Source organism: Ambystoma mexicanum, chromosome 6q (genome assembly GCF_040938575.1).
Source record: "Ambystoma mexicanum isolate Mex_15411 chromosome 6q, UKY_AmexF1_1, whole genome shotgun sequence".
Lineage (NCBI taxonomy): Eukaryota > Metazoa > Chordata > Amphibia > Caudata > Ambystomatidae > Ambystoma > Ambystoma mexicanum.
This window is the reverse complement of record NC_090937.1, coordinates 51,919,390-51,930,422: the sequence shown is the minus strand read 5'-3', so window position 1 is coordinate 51,930,422 and position 11,033 is coordinate 51,919,390. Positions and strand designations below refer to the sequence as shown.

At 43.3% G+C, this 11,033-nt stretch overlaps 1 protein-coding gene across 1 annotated transcript in view; it reads left to right on the top strand.

The window, feature by feature from the left end:
- Positions 1–3,930: 3,930 nt before the first annotated feature.
- The window catches only part of LOC138515760 (sialic acid synthase-like), a 260,081-nt gene continuing 252,978 nt past the window's right edge, over positions 3,931–11,033 (top strand). Inside the window, exon 1 of the mRNA XM_069630463.1 lies at positions 3,931–4,139. Coding sequence (XP_069486564.1) covers positions 4,008–4,139 — 132 coding nt within the window. The 5' untranslated portion in view covers positions 3,931–4,007. The remainder of the gene's footprint in view (positions 4,140–11,033) is intronic.

Genomic DNA, 11,033 nt, shown 5'->3' with positions numbered 1-11,033 from the left:
CTAATGTTTGTTTGTTATGGGAAACTTGTCTCTACTTTTCGGGACAACAGGCACACAGGTGTTCAATTTGAGAGTTCTCTTGTCCAATTAATGAGCATAACATAGATCACATTTATTGAGTGTAGTAGGTTGCATTAGTACTTATAGGTTACAAGACATTAGTCTAATTGAGATGTTGTGACTAGACAAATGGCAAGCACATATAAGGGTCAATAGCACGTTCATCTGTAATTTTAACCATTATTAGTGTGTAAGTGCTTCTCAAAAAAGGTTTGGCTTGCATATCCTTCTTCTCAATATTTAAGATTGGGATGGATGTTGTATTTAGGGACAACAAGTAATTAGTGTTTATGTTATGTATAATAGAACACTTTTCAGCAGGGTGACTAAGACCGACGTTAGGGCAACATTAAGAATCACAAGAATGTGTGTCTATGCAATATACCAGTTTAGTTGTTGAATTCACAATATTAGCTACGACAGCAGCGGCAATCATTGGGTAACTGTGGTAAGAGATCCGGTCCAATAATGTGGTGTGCGATAACTTGAAAATGCACATTTTATATATAATAATTGTTTGTGGTTGCATACTGTCATGACTAGTAATTCACGATGATATTTAGATGTAAGCTGACTGTGGACAATAAGCTAGTATCAATTAACCAATCAGGATTAGTATGTGTTGCTTCAGTGAATACGCATGACGTCAGACGCTTGCGTCCGACCCCATGGAAACAGTATAAACAAAGAGATGATGATGGCATGCTTGCGCTTAGCAGTTCACTGCAGTTTGTTATGAGGACACTTTAGTTGTGCTCATAAGAGCATTATAGATGTAATGAGACTCATGTTAAGCTGTGTCAGGGGCTCAATCGGGGCAGTTTGTACAATGGCTTTGCTTGTTTGACTTTCAATACTATCAAGATTTGTAAAATATCGAGCGTGAAGCAGCTTTTCAGGATAAGTTTGTGTTGTATGGAAATATTCAACTGATTGCAGCAATTCGTATTAAATGGTTGATGGTTTAAAACGGTGATATTTATGAGGAGTTGCTGGAACTGACTGTTATAATTGTTTATTCCAGGAATCTGAGGAGCAGATTATTTAAACAACATGAGGAATGACGTATACTTGCTAAAATATGATCCACTGTTAAAAGGTAAGAACATACAAAGACAAGCATATGCTGAATGATCAATTTAGGGGGAGGGCTGATGTTATGCTCATTCTGATTATACAAATGTTAGTTGTAATGTTGTCTATTTGGAATTAACACCCGGATGGTATGGGGTTGTTGTTTTTTGTCTTCCCTTATTTTATATAGGTTATGCATTTAGTACAGATAAGAGAAGATTATCTATGTTCACTTTGAAAGAAGAGTTAATTTGCAATGGACGTTATACTTTACTAATCTTGAGTTTAGGCAAGATTAGCGAATGTTGCTTTCAAATTAGTTAGTAGGATGTTGTCTAATCTCAAATTATGCGCAATTTTACGAGGAAATATAAAGCTTTTGTAATTTAGTCTATTGATCCTGTCGATGGTTGTTAGTTCACGAGTATCAATTGGTTTTGGACACATGAATGCACGGTCGCTTGGCATTGGTTCTTTGCACTTAAGAGATTTTTCACACAATTATAATGGTGGAAGTGTAGTATAGTATGGCGGAGAGTATCTCTATGACATGTGATAATAAATATGTTTGTATTTCTTTATTCTTTACATTCCTTTCTCTTTCTTTCCCCCTGCTGTGTAACACAACGCTGGCTCATTACCTGGTCGGTATTGTATATTGTTTGCATTTTAAAACATGTTTTTGTGTTTTTTTGCCTATTTTGAATTGTATATCAGTCTGCATTGATGTTGATGATCTATGAGCCCTGATGAAGACCTATGTTCCTTAAGGTCAAAACACGTGTTGGCAAGACCGAGAATACCATCATATTGTATTAAATATTGAGATTGATGTATCATTAGTTGTGTCAAATGTTGTGATAAAGATTAGTTAGAATTAATCACTTAAAATCTAAATATTGTTCTTAGCAAAGTTAAATGAGTGATAAACGCATTGGGCAGACTTTGAAAATAGTTTGGTCCCTAACCTTACCCAGGTTTGAAGCCTACTTGCGTTGGAAGGGGGCCGGGTCCTCTGCCTACACTTATCCAGTGACATCCTGGACATCCAGCTAACTGGTGCCTCTGAGGAAAAAAAGAAAAGTTCATGCCTTCAGTCAAGGAAGCGGTAAGCAACACCCCAGTGACCAGATGTCCGTCTCATAATAACCGGCAGCTATTAACCTTATCTTTGTCACCATACTTGATTAATATACTTTGGATCAAGCCAATTGGGTTAGTCAGTCACAGTTCAAATTTTGGGCAGTTATGATGGGGTAGAATTGTGAGGATTAGCCTGTGTCACATCTAGACAGAATTGTGTACATTAGCCTGTGACACATCTAGACAGAATTGTGAATATTAGCTGGCATCACATCTAGACAGAACTGTGAAGATTAGTCGGCATCACATTGAGACAGAATTGTGCATATTAGTTTGCACCACATCCAGACAGAATTGTGAATATTAGCTTGTGTCACATCTAGACAGAACTCTGAAGATTACCCTGTGCCACATTTAGACAGAACTGTGACTATTAACTTGCTTCCCATCCAGACAGAATTGTAAATATTAGCTTGGGTCACATCTAGACAGAACTGTGAAGATTAGCCGGCATCACCTTTAGACAGAATGCGCCCCATCTAGATAATTATGCCACTAACCGACCCTACTAATAAAAAAAACTCAACCCTCTGTGTACACCTCTCTAACTCTGAACTAAACACAACCATACCTCTAAAGCACAACAGACTGCACACTTCACTACATCAAAACCACACATAGCCTTGCAAAACAGCACATGAAGGGTATCAACTAAAAAACACACCTAAGCTTAGCGAACAGTATAAACCGAATTAAGGCTGCCAACAGCACATCACAGCCCTCTTGCTATTTTCTCCCGCTCAGTCCTACTAACTTGCCCTACCCTCTTGCTTTTCAGATCCACATGGGACCACTCCGATGGTGACAGTGCGCAGTATAAATATCCTTTAACATAACCATTGTAACGTATGCACCCCATGGGTGCATCAGACTGTTTTCGAGCTAAGCAGGGGGCCCCTAAACATCACATTGACCCCAACACATCTTCAACTGGGCCTGGGTGAGAGCAATAACCCTCCCTGCTCCTCCTAAACCTACCCCCGTCGTTGGTGCCTGGTAGGATCCCACAGTGGAAAAAAAAATCAATTTCCAGCACTGGACTGCCGCACACAACGCAAGCAGCATATGGTACGGTTTACCCTGTGTAACTCGCATAGATGTGACTTTCTTTACAAGATGGCCGTGCAAAGGTGGGTCGCATTGTTGGAGGCATAAACACGTGAGTGATGCTCCACAGAAATCCGATTACAATACATTGCTACAAGGTGCAGAGCGAGTGTTCCTGACTGAGAAACGAGAGAGGGTGACAATTCCTTGAAACCATAAGAACATATAAAGGACAATGGATATATTTAGCTTCTCATGTGAAATTTAGATTTGCAATTCGTTAGGTACTTTTATTATCCTCATTCGGAAGAGGTGGTGATCCTGCTTACCCAGAAGCTTATCAAAAAGTCCTTATTTTGATACCTACAGAATTATGAGTCACTACATCTTAACTGGTTTCCTACAAATTCGTCTGGGAACTAACTTGACACTAGTTTCCGTTTATTATCCGAGGAAAACGGCTCAGAGCTACCATGCACAATCCAACCCACTCCTTTCCGCGCCTGCAAAGGTCACGTGATGTTGAAGGGTGTAGGCTCACGAATTAGCGTAGGACGTGCATCGCCGGAGCGTAACGTGCCACTCAGTGGGCTGGAGGAGGAGGAGCCTCGCTAGGGTCCGTTTCTCAGACGGGAACTAGACACTGTCATTTCAGCACCCGGCAGCTCTGCACAGCCACAGCCATGCCCCTGGAGTTCCAGCTATGCCCGGGCCGTGCCATCGGCGGCCAGCATCCCTGCTTCATCATCGCCGAGATCGGGCAGAACCACCAAGGGGACCTGCAGATCGCCAAAAATATGATAAAGATGGTGAAGGTGCGGGGCAAAGCTCGTCGTGGTTTGCGGAATGAGGCCCATTGATTTACAGACTTCGCGGGATATGCGGGGCGAACAAGAGTCGGGAGGGACTGTCTAACGAGGTTTGAGGGTGCCGGTGTGAGTGAGCCCAGCCATCAAAGGTTGGGGGAGATGCGTGATCTGGGAGAAAAGGGGAAAGTTGATAATAGCTGTTGCAGGAGAGAGAAATGTGGGACTGCGTATTGCAACAGAGCCTTGTATTGTAAAATGGGAGGAACGCGGGGAAAAGGAGACCTTCTGAAGACCAGGGGTGGGGGCGTTAAGCGAGGAGAGCCATATCGGAGAGAAGAGGTATGTGGGAGTCTGGGGGCGAGAAAGAAGTGGAACGAAGACATATTTTTTTTTATGGGTAATGTGCAACTGAGAATGAACGAAGGCGTCAGGGTGGTTGTGACAAGTCGAACCAGATGGAGGGAGGGGGTTGGTAGTGCAGGGAAATATGTGCCGTTTCTGGATTGAAAACACAACCATGTATCACGTGGCCCAAGCCGTACATTCCAGTAAAACAGACCATATCCCACCCAGACGTTGGTTAACGTTGCGCCTCTTTGGTTACCTACATCAGTACGCTGTACCTGCCCCTCAATCTGCACTGCTCTCGCCGCAGCTCCTAATCGCGACTCGGCGGGTGCACTGCTGCAGCGCTGTATTCACGGCTGGGGGGCCACGGGCCGGCATCTGCACTGCGGAGGGATGGTAGGGCAGGGCTAGCTGGCCGTGACCACTGCCGTGGGCAGGGCAAGTTATTTTCTAAATCCCAAATCCAACCGCGAAACGCATCGATGCGAACAAGACCTTAATACGTCGTCTCTTTGAAACGTACCCCTCCCCCCCGCCCCTCCTGGTCTAAAATGGTACACGTCGCAGCATACATTCCAACTTGTATGTTCTGTTAATAATGTGTATTTGCCGAAATGTTCAATGAAGAGCGAGCTTTATTGGGAAAAGAGAACCAGTTTGAACAGGGTTTTATGTCTGTTTGCGTTTCTCCACCTGTGAAAGCCATTTCACTCCTGGATGCCTATAGAGGGACATGGAGAGGATTTGAGTGAGTGGCTGTAGCCCGAAGTGGAGGGGTATTCCTATATTCAAAGCGACACCACAATCTAATTTTAAGGCCGCGTTACAGTAGTCATGATCCAAACACCTAGCGCTAACGTCCAGCTTTCTCCAGACGTCCAGAAATGTCTGCAAGTGCGAGATTCTTTCAATACGTCATCGAACAACCATCCTATAGGTTAGTGGAGAGAGCTAGGGAATGTCTTTAAGACTATGTGGCTGCATATGGGTGTTCTTATTAACCTGACCTCGGCACTAAAGGTTAAGCGCCATTGGGACCCCGTTGTTTGAAAGGGCTTTCTGCAAATGGTAGAGTTTAGGAGTTTACCTGAATGCGAGTGTCTTTATGTAGGCATTAGAGTCCGCTCCAGTCACTTTTCATATCACAGCTGTGGGGGTTGTAGTCTCATAAAACCTCATACTATTCCGCATATTTTATGTTTGCTGTCAATACAGTGCCTTAACCGGCATCATAACATGCGTTATGTGGAACAAGTGAACCCTTCCATGGTAAGCCTCCAACTTGGGCGTTCCCGTGCAAAACAGGATCAGTACTTTGCAAAGAACTCGATTTTCGTGGGCCTTAAAGAACAACGTTCATCACAGAAATAATTCACTATTGGGACGCGCGTCACACAGATGCGGAGTTTTGTACTATTATAACCTGTGCTTCATGCCCGATTCGGCCACATGAAGGCAATAGATGCCCTTTGCTCATGTCCTGTTTGTATAGTCAGTATGATTTTACAAAGGGCATCGTTGCCATTTTTCAATGGTAAATTGTAGAATAACTGAAGGGAATGGGCGGGAGGGAAATATCTGGCGACTATTCCTCAGTTCGAAAACACGATGTGGTACATAAACATCGTGACATCTTAGTTGTAGAAAATTGTTGCTGCTTTTTCTCGACGCTTTGGGCGTTAAAAAGTTAGTTGAAGCAGTTGGCAAGAAGCACTCTTAAATTATGCTTAAAATATTGCTTGATGGGGTTGAATAAACTCTTATGTTTGTCAATCACCATGGCACTGGCGTCAAATCCATCAAAAGCTGTTACTTGACAGAAAAAAAAAGTCTGGACTCATGTGGTAACGCGGACGTGACTCATCGTTAGGTACAATTCACGCCCCTCCCCGACATGTTTGCAGTTTAGTTCCACTGTACTCTGGGAATATTAACGTTTCACGATATAAACGGCAGCATTACAAACGTGGTGTGTGCGGGTTTATTATTTTAAATGTACTACAGTTAAGGGAAGCAGTAAGCATTTTGCGGTACGAGAAAATATTTGTCATGTCATAGAAAGAAAACATAAAATGGTCGCATGGCGCTTTCTCTTGCTTTTGGCCGTGTATAAAAGGTCTAATCTCGTGTTATTTTCCTTTTGCCCCTAAAGCATTTCATGGGGCCTGCATCCCGGTGAGCACCACTTGTGTCGGAAATTGGATACTCTGTGTTAGTACCTGGGAGGGTGAAACCCTTTTTACTGTTTCCAGGGTCTGTGGGCAGGCTCTTGTGTGAACTGTGATCCATCCGCCCTAATGGGGCGGGCGGCCCTACCTCTGACTGTTCTGAAATGTACCGTTAGACTGCAATCTTTGGGGCCGGCCCGCTCGATCTCGTTACTATATTGTTACACCCACACTTGAGTTTCTTCCATTCCTAACTCCTAGGAAGCGCTGCCACCTTGTGGTATGACTGGAAATTGACAAAAGTTACTAACGTGGACTTTATGTATCATGCGTGGAAGCCACTATTTTAGCAATTTAAAATTAACTTTTTTGTTCTCCTAAACTTTTTATCAGCGATTAGAGGCACAGGCGGCATATATAACCTCACCTGGAAAAGAAGTGAAAAAAATGGGCGGCTTGAACTCCCTTTTCCATGGTTCTATGTGGGCGTGGATCGCATATCGTAATAAATAATCGTTGCCTGTAATATCTGTATAAAAGCCTGGACATCATTTTCTTATTACAGGCCTGTTATGATATCACAACGGATCCTTAATAAAAAATGACATTACAAACGCTCTGTAATGGGTCATTACTTTACATTTGTAGTAGCAGTACCTGCTGCTCGAGCAGAGCAGAACTCCAGCTGTCACTGCTGCACTTAAAGCCATGACAATCGTTTCAAATTCTGTGCTTGTCAAATAGTTTTCTATGGCACTTTACAGACAGTAATTGAGAAGGAAATATTTTTGATTGTTTAATTTGTGCACTTCTGGAATGTGAGCATGGATTGGTATTAAAAAAAAAAAAAGTTAATTGGGATTTACAAATGCAAACCATATATACAACTTCTGAACTGCTCTTTCTCACTTTTTAATTGAGATGTCCGCTCTTTTTGTAAATCCAGTTTTGCTGACAGAAATGCTTGAAGAAAGTCCACCACAGCCCCCCATTCCTGTCCAAACTTTGCCCAGTTCGTTTGAATGGAATATGAGACCTGCTCCATCACCAGCAATCCCCAAACTTTCTGTATCCACTCCTACTCAATGGGTACTTCCAAGTCTGAGCTATCAATAAGTTTGCATCTAGGAGGAGCACCATGCATGCCTTGAAAGAGGGGCTTATTGCAAGGAGCTTTCTCCGGTGCCCATAGTCCAAGAATGCTGTCCGAGAGACCAGACTCTTGACCCAAGCCAAACCTGTTCCTTAATCAAGCCCTCACTGTAGACCACAACACCCTCACATTCAGACAAGACCACCATACATGTACCTAGCCACCGCCCACTTCCACTGCACCCTCTCCAGCACAGTTGGCCGACTTGGGGAAACATTTTGTGCAATTTCTCTGGAGTATAGTCCCATTGCATCATAATCTTACTCCATGTTTCCCTGAGCTGAATGGCTTTCCTAAGCTTTAGAATATTCCTCCGCAAAATCTGTGTTCCCGCTGGATGGTCTGTTCAATGCCGGTTCCCAAGCTAACATGTACGTCCATTGCTTATCCTTCTTGTTTACCATGAAAATCCTGTACAGGGAGATCAAATTCTCCTCCCATTCCAAACAAAGTCCGAAACGAGCTTATGCACTTGCCTGAAGAACTAGTGAGGCACCTTGGTTAGTAGCGCTTGGAAAAGGTAAAATATCTGCGGTGTAGTCATTATTTTGACTGTCATTATTCTTCCATCCACAATACTGATAATGGAGTCAATTTCCATATATCTTTCTTCCATTTAGTTATGAAGGGGTTATAGTTAGCCTTGTCAAGACCAGCTGGGAAATTCCCCCCGACTTAGAACAAAAGGGAGAAGACACCTTAGCCTGATTTAATGTCTTACCTTGCACAGAGGTCGCGTATCTCTGCTTTACGTGGGTTATTCTTCAATCCTGCAACTAACCTATAATTCTTCAGAGCTTGTGTTGTAGGCAATGATTCCGTGGGGTGGGTTATATCAGCAATGGCTGAGATATTATTATAAGGTGTAGTGCTTTCCGATTGAGGAACTATGGTGGAACACTGGAGAGTTGAGAAACGACCTGTATATAGAAATGGCAGACACACACCTTGCGGCGCCATTAACTTTCTAGGGAATCCAGGAGGACCTAGGGGGAATGATAGTTGACACAAAACAGGCCCTGGATATATGAACCCTCCAGCCTTCTCACCTGGGCCCAAAATAAATGGGGGCGAGGGGTTGTATTAAGACCCCACTTTTGTCGTCTTAAGCAACTTCAACATATTCTCTGTGCTAATATGAATAAAGCCACATACGCAGGAATAGCGTCTACCCTGTCAATGGGGAATTATGTGATATTGTTGAATTACACATTTCGGTACTGTTAAAACTCAACCTTGTGTAGATTGACCAATAAATAGAAGGGTGTGCTTGTAGTTCATATCATGCATAGTATACAGTTCATCCCCTATGTACAAGGAGGACTTTTATGTTAAATACCAAAAGACTGTATCAAAACACCAACCTTGTGTAGCTTGACCAATAAATGGTATGTTGTGCTTTGTAGTTAATATCATAAATGGCATACCGTTCTTCTGCTGCCCCTATTAGACGATATAAAGCACAGATAAAAAAAGAATACTGCTTTATATTTGCATTAACTGATCAATACTCATTCCATCTCCAACTTGAGTGCACAGCTCTTACAGCCAGTTCTCATTCAGACAATATATCATGCTATACGGTAGATAGTGTTGACTTTGTTCTGAAGCAACCATACCAGCATTTTTACCCCTTCACTGTGAATCAGATGTGAACACAATATCTGCAGTTCTATGTTTACCTGCTGTGAGCAACCTGAGGGTATTCTCACCCCTATTCCCCATGGGTCCTCTGCGCAGGTGGCCAAGAAAAGGCCATCTCTCTTGGATCCGGACCCTCTTGTTGGACAAGCGAGGGAGGATCACCTGAGTGGAGGGTCTGTCGGGACTGGGATGCCCTTGGGAGACATGGTATCCCCTATTCCTTCTAATGACCAACCCTTACCCGTCTTCTTGGGTTATTACAAAACAACTCCCCTGACCTCCTCATATAAAACTATAAAAAGTACTGAAACGAGGAAGAGGCAACTGTGAGTAATTAGGACTAGTTGCTTTTACCACTTTGTTACTGAAACGAGGAAGAGGCAACTGGCGGTAATGAGAACTAGTTGTTTTTACCACTCTGTTACTGGGAAGAGGAAGAGGCCTGCTGAGAGCAGTAGAGGTCAGGCATGTCCCCTTAATGATGGTCCGGCAGGGCTAATTGTAAAACCTGCAAATGCACTAAAAAGCCCCATCAAATGAGGGTGGGAGGAAGCAGTGGCAGTGAAATTGCAGTAGCAGAGAGACCAAGTGACACAGCAGGGAGCTGTTCGTGTGAAGGACACCTATGGTTCAGGGAAGAGCAGCCCGGACGCTGGGGCTCTGTGGATCAAAAAGAGCCTTAAAAGGGGATCTCTGCCGGGAGGCTGCCCCTTTTTCTATTGCTCGAGGTGCTCGTTCTCCTGGTGCCAGAAACCGACCCAGGAGTGCCTGGGCAGGAGGTGGAGCCCTGTGGCAACAATCAGAAGGCTGTGAGATGTGCGCTGCAGGCACTCGCATTGAAGCAACCAGTGAGTTTCAAAGCAAACAAACTCGGTATGCAAGTGTTTGATGTTACGTGCAAGGTCATGTTGTATCGGAGTTGCTGCGTGAATGATGAGGCACGTTTTCGAAGTTCTCCGATCCGAATCCTTGCAAACCAGCATACAATAAGACTTACTAATCGTTGAACGACTGAGAATACTTTACGGAGTGGTCCCATGCATATGAAAATATGTTTTTTGAAAGTCTGCGAGTGCCTGGCATATTTAAAGGCAAACTGCAAAGGCATATTACAACAAAGTGAATTGAAAATAACAGTGATTTACATGAAAACCTATAAACATTATTGAATTCCAAACCGAAAAACAAAGCTTGAAAAATATATCTTCACATTTTGAATACTGCACTGAAAGAAGATTGTTACTTCTGAAGATTCTAAAGAAATTAAGCCTGACCATTTAAATACACTGTATGCCTAGTCCAAAAGTGAACGAAACTTAACTTGCAAACAATGTTCATATACATTGAATCTACAAATCAAGTGTTAAATCAAAGAAACCAATACATATTGAACTCTAAGATGAATAGAACTTTAACAAAGTCAGCGAAGTCCGAACCCAATGAGGCGATATGCCCCATGGTGGCCGGCCCACCCTGTGGCTAACGGTCCGCTGCTCTAAGTTAAGGACCAGAGTAAAGCGAGGGTCCCTTAACGAGGGTGGCAGGCGGTTAACCACAGGGTGGGCCCAGCCACCGAGGGGTATATCT